General features: G+C 47.7%; 1 protein-coding gene across 2 annotated transcripts in view; it reads left to right on the plus strand.

Annotated features, from left to right (window-relative positions):
* The window catches only part of fmn2b (formin 2b), a 583,001-nt gene that overhangs the window by 230,547 nt on the left and 330,019 nt on the right, over positions 1 to 22,435 (plus strand). For both annotated transcript variants that reach the window (XM_085980275.1, XM_085980276.1), the window contains exon 7: positions 4,820 to 4,964. In XM_085980275.1, coding sequence (XP_085836401.1) covers positions 4,820 to 4,964 — 145 coding nt within the window. The remainder of the gene's footprint in view (positions 1 to 4,819; positions 4,965 to 22,435) is intronic.

Genomic DNA, 22,435 nt, shown 5'->3' on the forward strand with positions numbered 1-22,435 from the left:
GGAACGATGTTTCTGATGGCCGGGGAGTCCAGAACCAGGGGTCATAGCCTAAGGATAAGGGGTAAGCCATTTAGTACTGAAATGAGGAGGAATTTCTTCACCCAGAGAGTGGTGAACCTGTGGAATTCTCTACCACAGAGGGCGGTAGAGGCCAATTCATTAAATATATTCAAGAAGGAGTTGGATATATTGCTTAAGGCTAAAGGTATCAAGGGATATGGGGAGAAGGCAGGGACAGGGTACTGAATTTGGATGATCAGCCATGATCTCATTGAATGGCGGAGCAGGCTCGAAGGGCCAAATGGCCTACTCCTATCTTCTATGTTTCTATTAAAAACCCAGTTACACCTCAACACGTTTTAATTTTTAGGGTTTTTTTTAATGCGGTATTCCAGCATAATAGGGGAAGTTTTCATCAGGGACTACATTTCATTGTGATTTGAATTGATTGCCGGCTCCAAGGAGTTCCACAGCACAGCCTGTAGGGAAGTGTAGAATCGCTGACCGCAGTGTCTGGATTTCCGCGTTTATCTGCGCATGCGCCGACTCTAGAAGTTGCAGCCCTTTTTCAGAGGGGTAATGATGGCAAATGTCGTGATTACCACCACAAAATCCAGGCCAACGTATATATTTCTCAAATTGCAAGACATTTTGTATTAAGGATTTGTCTCATCTGTATTGTAGCCTTGGGCAATACAAAGAAGAGGGAGTGCCTACACTTGCAATCAAAGTGAACAATTCCCGACCATTTACACTTCTATCGATAGCTGTGATGTTTTTTCACAGCAAATTTGTAGCACAAGTGTAAATAGGGTAATCGCTCCTAAAGGGGGAGATATGGTTCTGGAGAGGACCGTTCAATATTGACACGTGCATGAAAGCACTGGGACACGAGGTAAGGTTTTGACCCAGATTGACTTTGTTTACTTGAAGGCAACCCTGCTGTTGATGTAAAATTGGCTTTTGTTCTGTGAATTTTAATAGCAAAGAGATTGCGGCTTTCGAGGATCATTGCCAAACACACACTATTTGCAGACAGAAATGTGCTCACGTGATACTATTGCATCATCAGTTCGGCACTGTCTTCTTTTTCCTTCTTGGAAATATAACAAAGGCAAAGCGAAAAATTAATCATGTTGTAGCATATGGACACTGTTGTGATGGAAATTATTTTCAGCAGTCACTGAGGCAGTTGGGCGCAGGCAGTTCCAGGCCAGAGCCTGCTCGAAAACGAATACATATGATTCATTATGACTCTATGGGCTGAATTTTGCCAGCCCCGAGGAGGCGGGACTGCTGGTAAAGTTGCTGAATGAGGGGACGGCTGGCAAACCCACCTCCGTGCCCTTTTGCCAGGAAGCGGGAAGCTGTTCTGCCCCGGGTCCCGTCTCTTCGAGGCGGGAAAGGGATTAAATCCTATTAACTGCCTGCTAACAGGTAGTTAACAGGCAGAAAAAGGATTAGTCCCATTTTATCTTTCCAAGTACAGGCTTCCTGACCTCTCAGAACCCCGCCGGGATGGAGGAGTCGAGTAGGAGGTCTGCGGGGGTCGGAGGGGTCTGAAAGTGCGATGTAGAGGTAAGTGATGGGTGCAAGTGTGGAGTGGTAATTATGTGAGGTGAGTGTTAAGTGTTATAAAATGTTCATTTACTTTTGTTTCTGCCTACAGCCTTCAGCCGCTGTGGATCCGGAGTCCCGACATCTTCATTGTAGATTTCACAGACTGGCTGTTGGATCCTCCGAACCAACAGTCATCTGATTTCTACAAAGTAGAAAGGTTTGATGAGTCCTGAACACAAGGCCTCATCAAACTACATAGAATGTGTCGGTGTTTGACAGCTTCACAGAGCTATCAAACGCTGACATTTCTTCTTTCAAGAAATCTTGACAGATGGCACATTGACGTGCTCTGTGACTTCCCCCTAATTGGCCTGCTGGGTGGGCTTAACTAGGTTAATCGGGAAAATCCAGCTGGCTGGCCAGAGGCTGATGGAGGCGGGACTGAGACCCGGCAAGCAGCAGTCCTGCCTCCAGCACTTCTCCATTCACAAAATCCAGCCCTATGACTCTATATGGTGACAGTCCCCACTGTGCCCCCGCCCCTCCTGTATTTTGTGGGCTCACTGTGATAATGTAGTGCTGCTGTTTAGTATCTGAAGCTTGAACATTGTTTACTTATTGCAATGACATTGATCTGAGCCATTTTTCTAGTGAGAAAAATCAAAAATGGCTCCCTCCAGCAAATAGGATGGTTTACAAAATCTATCCTTGGAGTATTAAGTTTGTGCTTCTTATACCAGTATTCTCTTTTGTTGCCTTTTTAAGATTTTTTTTTTTAATGGCTGTCGACTACCTCTTGTTCTCCCAGTTGTTTTGACCTGTGAATATAAATGGTACTAGAAGCAAAAGCTATTTAATCAGCCAGTGTGTTTTAATCACCAATAGCTCCTTGTTTTCATTCAGAAAGTTGTAAATAACTGCAATTTTAAATTGGCTTTTTTTTTTGGATCAAAAAGTTTCATTTCAGCATGATCAATAATTAATGATTGGCAATGTGGGTGAACGAACCAGTGTTTTGAATCATTTTGGTTTCTCCGTGGCACATAGAAGGTCCTGCACTTTTTTTGAGTAAGAAGGGGAGAAAAGGGGAATAAATGCTTCATAATATTGCTGACTTGTTAGAGAGTGGACATAAATGTTGAGTTCAGTTATGTACTTCTGTGGGACTTTTCTTGGGCAGGGAATTATGTAGATATAAACTATCGTATCCTTCCTGTTTTCTCTCCAAGCAAGTGAATATACCTTAAAATAGTGCAACTCCTGCTGCGAAGAATGAGTGACCCAAGCAAGCACTTCTTTACACACAGAGTAGTGGAAATCTGGAACCCTCTCCTCAAAGGGAGAGGTCAATTGAAAATTTCAAAACTGAGATTGATGGATTTTTGTTAGGTAGGAATATTAAGGGTTACAATACCAAGGCGGGTAGCTGGAGTTAAGATGCTGATCAGCCATGATCTAATTGATCGATACTGGTGAAATGGGTAGACACATGGCAGATGAAATTTAACACGAGGAAGTGTGAAGTGATGCATTTTGGTAGGAAGAATGAGGAGAGGCAATATAAACTAAATAGTACAATTTTAATGTGGGTGCAGGAGCGGAATGACCTGGTGGTGTATGTACACAAATCTTTGAAGGTGGCAGGACAATTTGAGAAGGCTATTTATAAAAAATAAAAAAAAAGCATATGGCAGCCTTGTCTTCATTAATAGAGGATTAGAGTACAAAAGCAAGGAAGTTATATTAAAACATTTGTAAAACACTGGTTAGGCCTCAGCTGGTGTATTGTGTTCAATTCTGGGCACCACACTTTAGGAAAGATGTCAAGGCCTTGGAGTAGCGGCACACATTTAAGAGAATGGTAACAGGGGTGAGGGACTTCAGATAAGTGGAGAGACGGAAGATGCTGGGGTTGTTCTCTTTTAGGGCAGAGAAGATTAAGAGGAGATTTGATGGCGGTGTTTAAAATCATGAAGGGTTGGAGTAAAGGAGAAACTGTTTTCTAGTGGCAGAAGGGTTGGTAACCAGAGGACACAGATTTATGGTGATTGGCAAAAGAACCAGAGGCGACATGAGGAAACATTTTCTTTTACACAGCGAGTTATGATGATTTGGAATGTGCTGCCTGAATGGGTGGTGGAAGCAGATTCAATATTAACATTCAAAAGAGAATTGGATAAATACTTGAAGGGAAAAAATTTACAGGGCTTTGGGTAAAGAGCAGGGGAGTGGGAATAATTGGATAGCTCTACCAAAGAGCTGGCACAGGCACGATGGGGCAAATGGCCTCCTTCTGTGCTGCATCATTCTATGATTCTATATACGTAAGATACTCTTGATTTTATTCTGGACAGTTGAATTGTTATACCATCAGGAGTTTGAGCAGGATGTCCCAAAAGCAAGTGCCAGTCTGACCCACAATCATTTAAACTTTACTACAGAGCTAGCTATCAGTTCAAACTTGGCTGTTTCAGCATCCAAAATCCCACCAATTGTTATTGCTGCCTACACTTTGCTTAACATTGTTTTATTTACAATGTACAGTCCTTTTGAGTCACTCAAGGTGCAGTGGAATCGCCTTGAGTATAAATAACAAAAATTGTCCGTAACTGAACTCTAAAATAGTTTGAGAAGTAATTGTGTGGGAGTGATTACAGGAAAGGTATTTAGTTGAATTGTTTAGTTGATGGCTTAAATGTCAAGAAGTTTGTTGTCTGAATCTCAAATTGAGTTTGTGTTGTGTTTAATTCCATACATTGTTGCTATAAGAAAAAAATGTAAAATGCTCAGTAGCTAATTATTTTGTTGTGGCTGAAACGATGTCCCAACTGCTGCTGTTTTGGAAGGCGTTTTGTTTTGGTGACCGATATCGTGTTCAACATCTGTGATCTATTCGGTTGAGGTATGATGTAATGACTGGAAGGTTACCAGAGTTTAATCTGCAGACGGCTGCTGGAAGCAACATATATATATTTTTTTTCCATACTCTTATTTAACCTGAAGAGCTTTTCAATCAATTAGTGAATTTGCTATTGCAGGTTGCCCATTACATTGTGCATTTGTAAGGGTCCCTTGTCCAGGTTATGCCTGAGATATTAAAAGGAAGCATTCCCTTGAAATTGCTCAAGTGCCTGGGGTGGTTTCCCCCCCCCAATAACACTTCGCAAGACAGCACTTGCTACTTCCTTTTATAAAAAAAAAGAAGTAGTTATGATTCTAAGTAAATTCATGATTTAAAACACATGTTCCTTCTTTTTAGGGAAACAGAAATATTGCCCATTTGGGCAGCACTAGAAGAACCTTCGATTAATATCCAAGAACTGGAAAATTACTTCTCAAAATCAGCTGTCAAGGAGAGGAAAAAGCCAATTTTAGACACCTACAGCAAAACAAAAACGAAACAGGTAAATGGTCTTTGATTGTAAAGAGATCTTGGCGGAATCCCGTTCAGCAAAATATCAAATGTTACATTTTTTTTACTACAAAAAAAACGATATGCATAGCAGACCATTGAGGAAGTTCAGATGAAGGGTCACAGCCAAAATGTCGATCCCTCTTTCTCTTTCAGATGTTGACTGGCCAGCTGTGTGTTTCTCGCATTTTCTGACTTCCAGCATTTAGTGCTCAACTCTGTGCTGATGTACCTGTAGTAATCCAATCAATCTAAACCAAGTCAAATATCTGTACAGGGAGGAGCAATGTTCCAAAAATGTCCTGTCTCTGCAGCTGAAGTGCTGGGTGAAGAAAGGCCGAGCAATCATCAGTACAGTCATTTGGGGACATCCAGCTGCTGATTTCTATTATCCGCAAAGGGGGACGGTGCGTTTCCTCCACCCTGGATAATTGGTCATGTTATTTGTGGGGCCTTGACGACAAATTAACAGTAACTACACTTCAATAGCGATTCGTTGGCTGTGACGCACTTTGGCACATCCTGAGGATGTGAATTGGTGCTATATAAATGTAAGTTCTGGTCTTTTATGGATAATTGAGGTTGCAATGCCAGTATCAAGATATCTAAAGTTGAGTGAAACTCCAGTATTCTGCTTTTATCACCCCTACATATTTCCAATAGTTGTTAAAAGATGGAAGCAGCAAAGACCAAGCATGCTGCAGCATCTAAACTGTATCGTCTTAACTCCGTTTTAATCAAATTTAATAATATAATGGAATATTGATGTGCATTTACAAAGAGCCAATATAGCCCTCGACCGGCTTTGTTTGTGTATGCAGACCTCTTTGTTTTTCATATTTACATTACAGGGTATGGCTTTATCCTGACACCACTGGCAACTCCAATATAGAAACATAGAAAACATAGAAAAATAGGAGCAGGAGTAGGCCATTCGGCCCTTCAAGCCTGCTCCGCCATTCAATATGATCATGGCTGATCCTCTATCTCAATACCATATTCCCACTCTCTCCCCATACCCCTTGATGCCTTTTGTGTCTAGAATATACTTCCTGTCCCTAATCTAGATGCATGTTCACTCTGCTAAAATGGTGTAACATCACAATTTTTTTGCTTCAGCAGTTCACTTAGGACTGTATTTTTGCACACCCTCCCTCTCTTTTTATACAAGTCTTCTGATCTCCATGAATACAGCAATGTAGATTGGCTGCTCGGAGTTTGAGATGTGGCCTTGATTCTCTTCTTTCCCCTCCCCCCCGCCCTTGTCGGAACTCCCACACTGTTTGAAGTTATTGCATGACTAATGATCTTCCAGTCCAGTTCAACAAGTTTCTAATAGCTGAACATATTACTGTGTATCTCACCTGTAGCTGGCAAATAGAATATGCTACTCCAAGAATTTGCTTTGCACATGTTTCTCAAACAGCATTATACAGTAGGATGCACTTATCAAGTTTGTATTAAGTTAGGAATTCTTTCCTCCTTGCTGTTTATGGGAGGGTAGCTGAGCCAGATGAAGCGGCCAAGGAGCTACAAAAGGACACAGAATTTGAACGTCGGCAGAAGATGATGTATGAAATTGAATAAGCGCACAATGGAAGAAAAAAAGCACCAAATGGTGAATGGTGTTAGCTAGGGGATGAGGCTGCCAGGAATCCTGGGGGGGATGAGGCTGCCAGGAATCCTGGGGGGATGAGGCTGCAAGAAATCCTGGGAGTTTGACACTCTACGATGATGTTCCAGAGCAGCAATTCACATAGCAAGTGGAATGCTGCTTTGTGTTGCCAAGTCACAGCGTACCTATGGTGAAGCCATCATATTGAAGCAGCATATAGTACTCTGGTCAGTCCCCACCAAGCATATTGCATTCATTTCTGCTCACCGAGGCTCAAGAGTCCTGGAAGCCTTGCAGAGAAGGGCCAAGGCGCTGATTTCTAGTGCCAAAGAACTAAGTTATGAGAAAAGATTGAGGAATTGTTTTTTTTAAAGAAATGTAGACTATTTAGCAAAGGAGAGCCATCCCGTTATGGAGCTTTCATGATATAAAGTGGAAAGACATGACTAATTTGGATCACTCTGGTAAAACTGCAACTACAGGGTAAAGAGATGTGGGTACCAATTAATAAGAAGGAAATTTCAAGAACAACGTTGGGAAGCACTTCTTGCAGTGTGATTTCATACTTGGGATGGTTTTCTTGGTTGGGTAGTGGAGACAAACATTCTGGAATCGTTCCAGAAGCAGTTTGATGCCAGATTGGGTGGGGAGAGGAGGAGAGGTGAGTGCAGCTTTTTTATAGAAGGGTGAGTTGGCTGGGTAAATTGTTCCTCCGCTGTAGTAATTTCCATGATTATTCCAGTGTCCCACTGATTTTAATTGTATAGCTTCAACATTTGTTTCATGTGACTTAGTACACCAGATTATGCCTGTCCAGGTCATTGTTGCTAATGACATCAAGATTGTCATTGAATACAGTTCATATCTTTCAGCAGAAACCATATGAAGCAAAATGTACAACTGGCCTTGCAATAATAATTATCTAGCTCAACATGGTAGATGAAGATTTCGTTACTGAAAATGTTCTAACAACCTTTTGTAGGTGTCCTTCCAGCCTGTGTCTCTGCTTTTGCTGGGTCAGCAAGGCAAAAATCACTCTTGCCCTGAACTGGGCCTCATTCATTAAGTTCTTCAGAACTTTGAGCTCCACACTTGTAACTATTCTGTGCATAGTTCTCCATGTCAATTTAACCCACACTTCAGCCAAAGATTCTGTTGGCTCCTCTTTATACTGGGTAGCAGGTAAACTCCTCTCGCCTCATTAGTATGTAGTCAATTTAAGCTTTCAGTCACCCCATCCAGTGCGCTCCCTGTTCACTTGTGACTTCTGTGTAATGGGGAAGTTGAAGAAACAAGTGAAGAGGTGATGGAAAGTGAGATGCAAGAATGACTTGCGGAAAGGTGGCAAAAACTCGGGTAAGATTGAAAGGGAAAAATTCTGGGTGAGAAAAGTAATGGAAATGGCAAACGGATTGGAAGAAACTAACCCTTACCAGTGAACAAATTTACAATTAATAAAGACCAGCAATGGATAGAGGTAGAAAAGAAGAATATGAAGGTGGAAACTATCTATCATATTTAGCACTAGTTTCAGGAAACCTTGTGTGGCTGATGCTGTTCGCGCAAGGATTCTAATTTGAGTAAGTCGTGGTAATGGGGATAACGGGCAGGTTGGTTGAAATAGCAAGAAAAATGATGAACTAACTGACAGACGACTGTAAGGCCAATGGAGGTGGATGGGATTGCTACTAAAGTACTTCAAGGATGGGTGGGTTTGGGAGAAGGATAGTCCTGAAGTGGTGAGTGTTTTAAAGGAGAATGTAGAAAGTACCTCCAGTTTAGAAACTGGCAGTAATTCCATAACAGAAAATAGTATAAGATTGTCAGAGAAATTCATCTGTTTAGTGTGTCAGGGAGGGTGTTTTCTGGAGTGCTCCCTGTAATGTCCGAGGATCAATAATACTCAGACTGCAGGAGAACAATAAAACAGGTATTTACTCAACAGAGAGTAAGTCAAGACTGAAATACAGAAGCCTGCTATGGCTTTATATACAGGGGTGGTCACTGCCGGTACTGCAGTATAGAATCAGTTCTTCTCTTAAAGGTACATACACAACAATTCCTCCCCTTTTAGATAAACAGTACATAACATTCATTTAACAACTAAATAATAACTAATTACAATTACAATTTTCTCTGTACTATATACATCAACTGAAATAATCATTTATAAGTTCAGTCTTTGAGGAGGCTTCCTGATCCTGACTGGATAGCGCCTTTCTCGAGTATCCTGTTCTTGCGGCGGAGTTGATTCTGGCTCATTGTCATTGGTTGGTTTGTCAGCTTCCAATACCACTGCTTCTGAGGTAGACGCAATCTGTACTTCGGGTTGATTACCAGGTGCACCTGCTCGTGGTATGGGTTTGGCTTGTTCCTGTGACTCTAGAATCTGGTCAGCATGGTGTCTCACGATGCTCTCTCCAACATCCACTGTGTACATTAGTGGTCCCTGCTGTGTGCATATCGTTCCTGGCTGCCATTTTCCTGTTCGGTAGTCGCGGGCCAAGACTGGTTGCCCTATCTTGAAGCTCCTGGTTAGCTTCTCATTTATGTGCTGGAATTGCTTACCCTCAACATCTTGTCTTATGTTGAAGAACATTATGGCTGGAGCTTGGTTGGTGACTGCATGTGTCGCATTCCGGTAAGCAAACAAGAAATTATCCACCTTGTGTTCTAGTGGTATGTCATCATTATGCATTGCCTTTATGGCCTTTTTAAAGGTCTGAACAAACCTCTCAGCCAATCCATTTGTGGCTGGATGATATGGGGCAGATGTGTAATGCTTCACCCCATTATTCCTCAGAAACCTCCGGAAATCCTCTGACACAAACTGTGGCCCATTGTCGGAGCAAATCTGTTCTGGCAAGCCATTCCTGGCGAAGATGGCCCGTAGGACTGCAATAGTTTTGTCTGTGGTGGTGGAGGATATTTTGATGACCTCTGGCCATTTGGAATGGGCGTCCACAGCGATTAGGAACATTGATTTTGCTGGTCAGTTTATGGACTCGATGTGTACCCATTGCCATGGAGATGAGGGCCACTCCCATGGATGTAGCGGGGCCTGTGGTGGAGCGTGTTGGACCTTCTGGCATCCTGTGCATCTCTTGGTCATATCCTCGATTTGTTTATCGATTCCCGGCCACCACACAAACGCCCTGGCTAGGCTCTTCATTTTTACCCCTCCCAGATGACCCTCATGAAGCTCATTGAGCACTCTATCTCTCAACTTGGGTGGAATTACCACTCTGGATCCACACATCAAGGTCCCCCGGCACACTGATAGCTGTTCTCTCCTTGGCGAGAATGCTGGCAACAGTGAGTCGCCATGTGCTGGCCATCCCTTCACCGTCAAATCATAGACCCGAGAGAGTGTCGGGTCATTTCGGGTTTCCTTCTCTATACTTGAGTTTGTAACAGGCAGACATTCGACTATGGTCGCATGGAATATCTCAACAGGGTCCACTGCAGGTGCTTCCTCTACCGTAGGCAACGGTAGGCGCGACAGCCCATCAGCATTTCCATGCTGTTTTGTACCCTTGTACTCTGTCGTACTGATGTGCCCCTAGGAAAAAGTGACCATCTTTGCAGCCGTTGCGCCGTCATCACCGGAACGCCCTACTTTGGGTTAAAAATGGAGACCAGGGGCTGATGATCAGTCAGTAGGGTGAATTTCTGCCCGTGCAGATAGTGATTGAACTTCTTCACCCCCCACACCAGGCTGAGGGCCTCCCTGTCAATCTGGGCATAGTTCCGCTCGGCTGAGGTTAACGAGCGCGACGCAAAGGCTATTGGCCTCTCTGAACCGTCAGGGAATTTGTGTGACAGCACCGCTCCGATGCCGTAGGGAGACGCATCACATGCTAACCGAATCGGTAGTGTTGGGTTGTAGTGGGCCAACACTTCTTTTGAAGTGATTAGGCATTTACATTTCTGAAAGGCACGCTTACACTCATCACTCCATTTCCATGTTACTCCAGTTTGCAGTAGGGCGTTCAGTGGGTGCAGAATTGTAGATAAATTCAGCAAGAACTTATGGTAGTAGTTCTTGTAGTGTTGGTTTTCTTTCCCGACCTGCAGACTCTTGCTTTTTGTCCCATTTTCCCGCATTGCCTGCATACTTTGTCCTTAAACCAGCAGTCCTTCTGATCATGGGTTGTTCTGCCGCAGCGATCGCACTTTTCTGCTCCATACGCCATTTCGTTCGCGCAGTATTCTTGTGGTTTCTGTTGTATTTCCGCAGCTCCCCGTGCTGCTGCTTCATAGGCTACTGCCACGCTGAAAGCCTGTTCTAGCGTCAGGTCCTTTTCCGAAAGTAGTCGTTTCTGGGTTCCTTCACTCTGGAGCCCACAGACAAACTTATCCCGCAAGGTGTCTGCCAGTCCTGCTCCGAACTGGCAGTGCTTCGATAACTTGCGTAGTTCCGTAAGATAGTCAGCATTGTTCTCATCTTTGTGCTGGTTTCTTTTATGGAACTTGAATCTTTCTGCTATCAGCAGTGGTGTAGGGTTTAGGTGTTCCTGTAAGATATTAACAATCTCTTCAAAAATTTTCTCCATTGGTTTAGCTGGGGTAATTAAATTCCGCAATAGGCGGACGCCTTCTTTCCATTGGCCACCTCCTTGGCATTGCAGTACACTTCAATTCTTTCCACATACATGGTCCAGTCTTCTACCTTGTTGTCGAAAGCAGTGATACTGCCACTCTTCGGTATCTTGGGTGATTTAAAATGGCGCCTCCCGCGCTTTTCCTTCTTCCCCAATGGAATAAAATGGCGCCCCCCCCCCCCGTGCTTTTCCTTCTTCCCCAATGGAATAAAATGGCGCCCCCCCCGTGCTTTTCCTTCTTCCCCTTTCTCCTCTCGCGCGCGCTCTCTCTCTCGCGCTCTCTCGCTCTCTCTCGCGCTCGCTCTCTCTCGCGCGCTCTCGCTCTCTCTCGCGCGCTCTCGCTCTCTCTCGCGCGCTCTCGCCCTCTCGCCCTCTCTCGCCCTCTCTCGCGCGCTCTCGCCCTCTCTCGCGCGCTCTCGCCCTCTCTCGCGCGCTCTCGCCCTCTCTCGCCCGCTCTCGCGCGCTCTCGCCCTCTCTCGCGCGCTCTCGCCCTCTCTCGCGCGCTCTCGCGCGCTCTCGCCCGCTCTCGCCCTCTCTCGCCCTCTCTCGCGCGCTCTCGCCCTCTCTCGCGTGCTCTCGCCCTCTCTCGCGCGCTCTCGCCCTCTCTCGCCCGCTCTCGCCCGCTCTCGCCCGCTCTCGCCCGCTCTCGCCCTCTCTCGCCCTCTCTCGCCCGCTCTCGCCCGCTCTCGCGCGCTCTCGCCCTCTCTCGCCCGCTCTCGCGCCCTCTCGCGCGCTCTCGCCCTCTCGCGCGCTCTCGCCCTCTCGCGCCCTCTCGCGCCCTCTCGCGCGCTCTCGCCCTCTCGCCCTCTCGCGCCCTCTCGCGCCCTCTCGCGCCCTCTCTCGCCCTCTCTCGCCCGCTCTCGCCCTCTCTCGCCCTCTCTCGCCCTCTCTCGCCCTCTCTCGCCCGCTCTCGCCCTCTCTCGCCCTCTCTCGCCCGCTCTCGCCCGCTCTCGCCCGCTCTCGCCCGCTCTCGCCCGCTCTCGCCCGCTCTCGCCCGCTCTCGCCCGCTCTCGCCCGCTCTCGCCCTCTCTCGCCCTCTCTCGCCCTCTCTCGCCCGCTCTCGCCCTCGCTCGCCCTCGCTCGCTCTCGCCCTCTCTCGCCCGCTCTCGCTCGCTCTCTCGCTCGCTCTCTCGCTCTCTCGCTCGCTCTCTCGCTCGCTCTCTCGCTCGCTCTCGCGCGCTCGCTCTCGCGCGCTCGCTCTGTCTCGCGCTCTGTCTCGCGCGCTCGCTCTGTCTCGCGCTCTGTCTCGCGCTCTGTCTCGCGCTCTGTCTCGCGCTCTGTCTCGCGCTCTGTCTCGCGCTCTGTCTCGCGCTCTGTCTCGCGCTCTGTCTCGCGCTCTGTCTCGCGCTCTGTCTCGCGCTCTGTCTCGCGCTCTGTCTCGCGCTCTGTCTCGCGCTCTGTCTCGCGCTCTCTCTCGCGCTCTGTCTCGCGCTCTGTCTCGCGCTCTGTCTCGCGCTCTGTCTCGCGCTCTGTCTCGCGCTCTGTCTCGCGCTCTGTCTCGCGCTCTGTCTCGCGCTCTGTCTCGCGCTCTGTCTCGCGCTCTGTCTCGCGCTCTGTCTCGCGCTCTGTCTCGCGCTCTGTCTCGCGCTCTGTCTCGCGCTCTGTCTCGCGCTCTGTCTCGCGCTCTGTCTCGCGCTCTGTCTCGCGCTCTGTCTCGCGCTCTGTCTCGCGCTCTGTCTCGCGCTCTGTCTCGCGCTCTCTCTCGCGCTCTCTCTCGCGCTCTCTCTCGCGCTCTGTCTCGCGCTCTGTCTCGCGCTCTGTCTCGCGCTCTGTCTCGCGCTCTGTCTCGCGCTCTGTCTCGCGCTCTGTCTCGCGCTCTGTCTCGCGCTCTGTCTCGCGCTCTGTCTCGCGCTCTGTCTCGCGCTCTGTCTCGCGCTCTGTCTCGCGCTCTGTCTCGCGCTCTGTCTCGCGCTCTGTCTCGCGCTCTGTCTCGCGCTCTGTCTCGCGCTCTGTCTCGCGCTCTGTCTCGCGCTCTGTCTCGCGCTCTGTCTCGCGCTCGCTCTCGCTCTCGCGCGCGCGCGCGTGCTCTCTCTCTGCAGAGCCGCTCGATCGAGCCCGCCGCAGTCCGGAAGGGTCAGCGCACTACCTGCTACCAGCACGACTTGCTGGAACACCTCGACTGGGGAGCCAGGCCCAGCTCTCCCCAGCCTCCCCTGCAACTCTCCGATGGATCCCTGGGCGGTTGCCCGCCGTCGACGCCCGCCGTTCAGACTTCGACCTCCAAGAAGCTTCTCTTCAGGGAAAAGATCCCCATGAGGTGATGCAGTACTGCAGGTGAGTTCAAACCTGCCCGTCGCCAGTGTAATGTCCGAGGATCAATAATACTCAGACTGCAGGAGAACAATAAAACAGGTATTTACTCAACAGAGAGTAATTCAAGACTGAAATACAGAAGCCTGCTATGGCTTTATATACATGGGTGGTCACTGCCGGTACTGCAGTATAGAATCAGTTCTTCTCTTCAAGGCACATACACAACACTCCCAAACAGGAAGCTTGACTGAGGATTGAAGGAATTCGGTCGATGGTTTGAAGTGAAGTCAAGAGTCCATCAGGGCTAACTAAGGATGTTATCGATCCTTCCTTTTGCCTATAATTGCTTATCATCCCCCACCCCATGTGTTTTTCCATTGAAAAGACATCACTTTGTTAATGAGCACGTTGTGCTAGCCTTTCACACAGATAGGATTGAAAGGATTTTGTCAGTTTAGGCAGTTTTTTTCCTGTTGACAAGATTCGAGGAGAATATATTATTAAACTGTGGTTACCAAATTAGTGACACTAGTGTGGCTCTGAAAATGCAGGACACAACAGAGCAAGTTAGTTGAACCAACTTGTGGAATGGCTACTTGCATGTAACAGAAACTACTTGATGGACTGTGGACCGTAGCAGTATGTAGGCTGCAGCATTGTCTTGACAACCGGAAACAAGTGTTTTGGTGTTGCTGTATTCCAAGCTGATCTGAAAATATCGGTCCTCAAAACCCCACCACCATTATTTGAATCATTTTGATGTACTCCTAATTTTGTATATGGAGGTTAAACAATTTTTTTTTTTTAAGTTACATAACTTACTGTAGCTATGGCCTTACTCCTCCTTTTGAGGAAGAACTTGTTGACTGAGCTGCTGTATATTTCCAGCATTTTCTGTTTTTATTGAATATCCGGATCTTATTTCGTCGCCAGCATTTTGTAGCTTTCCCCTTTTCAATTTTAGATTCATTGTTATAATTTGCTGCTAATTGAAGGGGGGGGGGGCGGGGGGGTCTGTCGTGCTTTTGTTTGACAAAAATAATTAAGAACGTTGCCCAGAATGAGGTAATGCTCAGTATAGGGTAGCCGACTCTGGTTGGACGTGTCCCTGGAGATTTCATCACATGACCTCCGACCACCCCACCACCATGCTCCACCTATTGCTCACCTGACATGTCCATCCTTGCGGCGCACTGCCTTCCCGCGGCCAATTGGAAAGTGAACAGACTCTTCATTACCTGTCTGGATGATTCTTGAGTGTCAGTGAATCAGCCGCCTTCCCCATTTCCAATATTTTTATAAATAATGGAAAGGAATCGACAGCACGGGATAAAGAGCGTGGGGCCCGAGGACAGCGGACCTGAAAGGAATCGGCAGCAGAGGCGGCAGCACAGGATAAAGAGCACGGGGCCGCTGAATTACAAAAGAACAGCAAAAGTAAGGAGTGACATCACAGGACTGTTGGTGGGTGAGTATTCGTGATTTATTCTCTCTTCTGTAACTAGAAAAATTAATTAATATAACTATAGATAATCGTGTGAATGAAGACTTTAACAAAGAGAACGAGAGAAGCAGCCGGAGATAAAGCTAGTCCTGACTTTTAAGGCTTTTATAGAGGCATGGCAGGGCAGTTCAGTCCCATGGAATGCACATCCTGTGCCATGTGGGAAATCCAGGACGCTTCCCGTGTCCTGGACAACCACATGTGCAGGAGGTGTCGTCGGTTGGAGAAGCTAGTGCTCTGGGTTTTGGAGCTTGAGTGGCAGCTGGAGTCATTGGTGCATCCGTGAGGCTGAGAACTTCATGATGGCAAGTCTCAGGAGCTGGTCACCCTGCAGATGAGGAGTGTGCAGGCAGAGAGGGAATGGGTGACTACCAGACAGATGAGGAGGATCAGGCAGGTAATGCATCTCGCGCTCCGATCAGTATTCGGCTCTAAGTACTGGTGAGGGGGATGGTTCCTCTCGAGTACAGCCAGAGCCAAGTCCACGGCACCACAGGTGGCTCAGCTGCACAGTGGGGGATGAGGAAGAGTGGGAGAGCAATAATGGTAGGGGATTTGATAGTTAGGGGAGCAGACGGCGTTTCTGTGGCTAGACGTGACTTCAGGTTGGTATGTTGCCTCCCTGGTGCCAGGGTTAAGGATGTCACTGAGCAGCTGCAGAACATTCTGAAGGAGAGTGAACAACCAGAGCTCGTGGTCCATATTGGTACCAATGACATAGGTAGAAAGAGGGATGAGATCCAGCAGGCAGATTTTAGGGAGCTAGGGAAGAGATTAAAAAGCAGGGCCTCAAAGGTAGCAATCTCTGGATTACTCCCAGTGCCACAAGTAAGTGAGTATAGAAATGGGAGAATAGAGCAGATGAATGCTGAAGCATTTGCAACTACCTTCAGCCAGAAGTGCCGAGTGGATGATCCATCTCGGCCTCCTCCTGAGGTCCCCAGCATCACAGATGCCAGTCTTCAGCCCACTCAATTCACTCCACGTGATGTCAAGAAACGGCTGAAGACACTGGATACTGCAAAGGCTATGGGCCCTGACAACATTCCGGCAATAGTATTGAAGACTTGTGCTCCAGAACTAGCTGCGCCCCTAGCCAAGCTGTTCCAGTACAGCTACAACACTGGCATCTACCCGGCAATGTGGAAAATTGCCCAAGTATGTCCTGTCTACAAAAAGCAGGACAAATCCGACCCGGCCAATTACCGTCCCATCAGTCTACTCTCAATCATCAGCAAAGTGATGGAAGGTGTCGTCGACAGTGCTATCAAGCGGCACTTACTCAGCAATAACCTGCTAACTGACGCCCAGTTTGGGTTCCGCCAGGGCCACTCAGCTCCTGACCTCATTACAGCCTTGGTCCAAACATGGACAAAAGAGCTGAACTCGAGAGGTGAGGTGAGAGTGACTGCCCTTGACATCAAGGCAGCATTTGATCGAGTGTGGCATCAAGGAGCCCTAGCAAAACTGAAGTCAAGGGGAATCGAGGGGAAAACTCTCCATTGGTTGGAATCATGCCTAGCACAAAGGAAGTTGGCTGTGGTTGTTGGTCATTCATCTCAATCACATGACATCACTGCAGGAGTTCCTCAGGGCAGTGTCCTTGGCCCAACCATCTTCAGCTGTTTCATCAATGACCTTTCCTCTATCATAAGGTCAGAAGTGAGGATGTTCGCTGATGATTGCACACTGTTCACCATTTGAGACTCGTCAGATGCTGACGCAGTCCGTGTCCATATGCAGCAAGACCTGGACAGCATTCAGACTTGGGCTGACAAGTGGCAAGTAACATTCGCACCACACAAGTGCCAGGCAATGACCATCTCCAAGCGAGACTCTAACCATCTCCCCTTGACATTCAATGGCATTACCATTGCTGAATCCCCCACTATCAACATCCTGGTGGTTACCATCGATCAGAAACAGAACTGGACCAGCCATATAAATACTGTGGCTACAAGAGCAGGCCAGAGGCTGGGAATTCTGTGGCGACTGTCTCACCTCCTGACTCCCCAAAGCCTTTCCACCATCTACAAGGCACAAGTCAGGAGTGTGATGGAATACTCTCCACTTGCCTGGATGAGTGCAGCTCCAACAACACTCAAGAAGCTCGACACCATTCAGGATAAAGCAGCCCGCTTGATTGGCACGCCATCCACCTTCAACATTCACTCCCTCCTCCACTGGTGCACTGTGGCTGCAGTGTGTACCATCTACAAGATGCACTGCAGCAACTCGCCAAAGCACCTTCCAAACCCGCGACCTCTACCACTTAGAAGGACAAGGGCAGCAGACGCATGGGAACATCACCTACAAGTTCCCCTCCAAGCCACACACCATCCTGACTTGGACCTGTATCACCATTCCTTCACTGTCGCTGGGCCAAAATCCTGGAACTCCCTTCCTAACAGCATTGTGGGTGTACCTACACCATATGGACTGCAGCGGTTCAAGAAGGCGGCTCACCACCATCTTCTCGAGGGCAATTAGGGATGGGCACTAAATGCAGGCCTAGCCAGCCATCCCATCAATGAATAAATTTTTTTTTTAAATGCGTGGCTGGAGAGATGGTGCAGGAGGGAGGGCTCCAGATTCCTGGGGCATTGGGACCAGTTCTGGGGGAAGTACGACCTGTATAGGCCTGATGGGTTGCACCTCAACAGAGCCGGTACCAATATCCTTGCGGGGAGGTTTGCTAGTGTTGTTGGCCAGGGTTTATACTAATTTGGCAGAGGGATGGGCACCAGGATGTCTCATTAGAAGAAAGGGGAAATAAAGTGCTCAAAGGATTGGGAGAGGCAGAGAGAACTAATGTAAGAAATAGTAAGGTATTAGGTGGGGTCCAACGAAGAGGGAATACTGGAGGCCAGTGCATGTATTTAAATGCACAAAGTGTAGTAAATAAGGTTGGTGAGCTGCAGGCACAAATAACCACATTGGGAATCTGATGTGGCAATAACTGAGACCTGGCTCAAAAAAGGGCAGGATTGGGTATTAAATATTTCTGGTTATAAGATGTTCAGGAAAGATAGGCTGTGGTGTAGCAGTTTTGGTTAAGGAGAATGTTACAGTACTAGAGAGGGTTGATGTCCTGGAGGGGTCAAGGACAGAATCTATATGGCTAGAGTTAAGAAATAATAGAGGTGCCATTACACTACTAGGTGTATTCTATAGACCACCAAATATTGGGAAAGATATGGAGGGGAAAATTTGCAGAGAAATTAGAGAGGTGCAAGAACTATGGAGTAGTAATAACAATAGAAAATGCTGGAAATATTCAGCAGGCCAGGCAGCATCCGTGGAGAGAGAAACCGTTAACGTTTCAGGTCTGGGACCTTTCATCAGAACTGGAAAAAGCTGGAAATGTAACGGATATTAAGCAGGTGCAGAGATTGGGGGGGGGGGGTGGGTGTTTAGGAGGGGAGGAAGGAATTGAAAGAACATAGAACATAGTGAAAATGTTGCAAATGGGAATGGCAAAATCATACAACATGAAAAATGGGGGCAGGGATTATTATCTGAAATTATTGAACTCTATATTGAGTCCGGAAGGCTGTAAAGTGCCTAATCGAAAGATGAGGTGCTGTTCCTCGAGCTTACGTTGAGCTTCATTGGAACAATGTAATAGGCCGAGGACCGAGAGATCAGCGTGGGTGTGAAGCGGAGAATTAAAGTGACAGGCGACCGGAAGCTCAGGGTCACCCTTACGGACTGAGCGGAGGTGTTCCGCAAAGCGGTCGCCCAATCTGCGTTTGGTCTCCCCAATGTAGACGAGACCACAGCGTGAGCAGCATATTAAATTGCAAGAAGTACAAGTAAATCGCTGTTTCACCTGGAAGGGGTGTTTGGGGCCCTGGACAGTGGGAAGGGAGGAGGTAAAAGGGCATGTGTTTCATCTCCTGTGCTTGCACAGGAAGGTGCCAGGCGAAGGAGAAGGGTTGTTAGGGGTGATTGAGGAGTGGACCAGGGTGTCGCGGAGGGAGCGGTCCCTTCGAAATGCTGAAAGGGGAGGTGAGGGGAAGATGTGTTTGGTGGTGGGATCACGTTGGAGGTGGCAGAAATAGCGGAGGATGATCCGTTGAATGTGGAGGCTGGTGGGGTGAAAGGTGAGGACAAGGGGAGCCCTATCATGGTTCTGGGAGGGAGGAGAAGGGGTGAGAGCAGAAGTGTGGGAAATGGAACGGACACGGTCAAGGGCCGTGTCAACCACAGTAGACATTTCCAGCTTTTTCAGTTCTGATGAAGGGTCCCAGACCTGAAACGTTAACTCTGTTTCTCTCTCCACGGATGCTGCCTGGCCTGCTGAGTATTTCCAGCATCTGCAGTATTTTGCTATTGTATGGAGTAGTAATAATGGGGGACTTCAATATCCTAATATAAACTGGGATCATAATAGTGTAAAGGGCAGAGAAGGGGAAAGAATTTCTGAAGTGTTCAGGAGAACTTTCTTGATCAGTGTGTTTCTGGCCAGACGAGGGAGGAGACATTGCTGGATCAGGTTCTGGGAAATGAGGTAAGTCAAGTGGAACAGTGATCATAGTATCATAAGGTTTAGATTAGCTATGGACAAGGACAGGGAGCAATCTAGAGTAAAAATGTTTAACTGGGGGAAGGCCAATTTCAGTGGGATGTGAACGGATCTGACCCAGGTAAACTGAAATCAAAGATTGGCAGGCAAAACTGTAATGGAACAATGGGCTGCCTTTAAAGAGGAAATAGTTCAGGTACAGTTGAAGTACATTCCCACTAGTGGGAAACTCAGGGCAACTAAAGTCAAGGCTCCCTGGATGATGAAAGAGATAGAGAATATGATGAAGCAGAAAATGAGCGCATATGACGGATGTCAGGTTGCAAATACATCTGAGCATCAGGCTATGTATAGAAAGGTCAGAGGAGAAGTGAAAAAGAAAATGAAGGGCAAAGAGTATGAGAATAGAGCCAACATAAAAGGTAATCCAAAAGTCTTCTATAAGCATATAAATAGTAAAAGTGTAGTAAGTGTAGGGGTGGGGCAGATTAGGGACCAAAAAGGAGACCTATGCATGGAGGCAGAGGGTATGGCTGAGGTACTCTGCATCTGTCTTCAAGAAAGAGGATGCTGCCATAGACATCGTGAAGGAGGAGGTAGTGGAGAAACTTGATAGGATAAAAATTGATAGAGGTTAAAGAGGTATTAGAAAGGCTGGCTGTATTTAAGTAGATAAATCACCAGGAGCGGATGGATGCATCATATGATGCTAAGGGAATTGAGGACAGAAATCGCAGAGGTACTGGCCATAATATTCCAATCCTCCATAGATACAAAAAAAAATCCTCCTTAGGCAGTCCCTCGGAATTGAGGATGACTTGCTTCCACGTTAAAAATGAGTTCGCAGGTGACTGATTAGTCCAATGCGGGACCTACAGTCTCTGTCACAGGTGGGGCAGACGGTGGTTGAAGGGGCAGGTGGGTGGAGTGCTTGGGTTGACGTGCGCTCCTTGCGCTGCCTGTGCTTGGCTTCTGCTTGCTCCCGGCGAAGGGACTCGGTGTTCGGTGCCTTCCTGGATGCTTCTCCTCCACTTTGTGCGGTCTTGGGCCAGGGATTTCCAGGTGTTGGTGGGGATGTTGCACTTTTTCAAGGAGGCTTTGAGGGTGTCCTTGAAGAGTTTCCTCTGCCCACCTGGGGCTCTCTTGCCGTGCCGGAGCTCAGAGTAGTGCGCTTGTTTTGGGAGTCTCGTATCGGACATGCGGACAATGTGACCCGTCCATCGGAGCTGATTGAGCGTGGTCAAAGCTTCGATGCTGGGGATGTTGGCCTGAGCAAGAACACTGACGTTGGTGTGCCTATCCTGCCAATGGATTTGCAGGATCTTGCGAAGGCAGCGTTGGTGGTACCTCTCCAGTGCTTTGAGGTGCCTGCTGTACATGGTCCATGTCTCTGAGGCATACAGCAGGGCGGGTATCACTGCTGCCCTGTAGACCATGAGCTTAGTGCCGGGTTTGAGGTCCTGGTCTTCAAACACTCTCTTCCTCAGGCGACCGAAGGCTGCACTGGCACACTGAAGGCGGTGTTGGACTTCGTCGCCGACGTCTGCCCTTGTTGACAGTAGGCTGCCGAGGTATGGAAAGTGGTCCACGTTGTCCAAGGCCTTGTCGTGGATTTTGATAAGGGGGCAGCACTGTGTGGTGGGGGCAGGTTGGTAGATGACCTTTGTCTTATGGATGTTTAGTGTAAGGCCCATGCTCTCATACGCTTCAGTGAAGGTGTTGACGATGGTTTGGAGTTCGACCTCCGTGAGTGCAGACGCAAGCATCGTCTGCATACTGTAATTCGACGACAGAGGATGGGACGACCTTGGATCTGGACTGGAGGCAACGGAGGTTGAACAGTTTCCTGTTTGTTCTGTAAATTAGCTCCACTCCAGTGGGGAGCTTACTGAGGGTGAGATGGAGCATTGCAGCAAGGAAGATCGAGAAGAGTGTTGGTGCGATGACACAGCCTTGCTTGACCCCGGTTCGTACGTGAATTGGGTCTGTGGTGGAACCGTTGGTCAGGATCATGGCTTGCATGTCGTCGTGAAGCAGGCGGAGGATAGTGACAAACTTTTGAGGGTAGCAGAATTTGGGGAGGACACTTGATAATCCCTCATGGTTGACCGTGTCGAAGGCCTTTGTGAGATCAAAGGCGGCCATGTACAGTGGTTGGTGCTGTTCCCTGCATTTCTCTTGTAATTGACGTGCGGTGAAGATCATGCCCATTGTGCCCCTTAGTGGGCGGAATCCGCATTGTGACTCTGGGAGGAGCTCTTCGGCCACTGGGAGAAGGCGATTGAGGAGGATTCTTGCGATGACTTTCCCTGTGGCAGATAGCAGGGAAACTCCTCTGTAATTACCGCAATCGGACTTGTCACCTTTCTTGAAGATGGTCACAATTACAGCGTCTGAGATACAGGGGTGGTGCCAGAGGACTGGAGAATTGCAAATGTTACATCATTGTTCAAAGAGGGTGTAAAGGTAAACCCAGCAACGAGAGGCCAGTCAGTTTAACCTTGGTAGTGGGGAAGTTTTTAGAAAAAGTACATAAGATAAGGAAATAAGACGCAGGAGTAGGTCATTTGGCCCCTGGAGCCTGCTCTGCCATTCAATAAGATCATGGCTGATCTGATCTTGGCCTCAACTCCACTTCCCTACCCGCTCCCCATAACCCTCGACTCCCTTACCTTTCAAAAATCTGTCTATCTCCACCTTAAATATATTCAATGACTCCACCTCCACAGCTCTCTGGGGAAGAGAATTCCAAAGATTCACGACCCTCGGAGAAGAAATTCCTCCTCATTTCCAATTTAAAAGGGTGCCCCCTAGTTCTAGATTCACCCACAATGGGAAACATCCTCTCTGCATCTACCCTGTCAAGCCCCTTCAGAATCTTCCATGTTTCAATAAGATCCCCTCTCATTCTGCTAAACCTTTCTTCATAAGACAACCCCTTCATCTCCGGAATCAACCT

This window comes from Somniosus microcephalus, chromosome 3 (genome assembly GCF_052327205.1).
Source record: "Somniosus microcephalus isolate GS21.2 chromosome 3, FLI_Smic_1.0, whole genome shotgun sequence".
NCBI classification, from domain to species: Eukaryota; Metazoa; Chordata; class Chondrichthyes; order Squaliformes; family Somniosidae; genus Somniosus; species Somniosus microcephalus.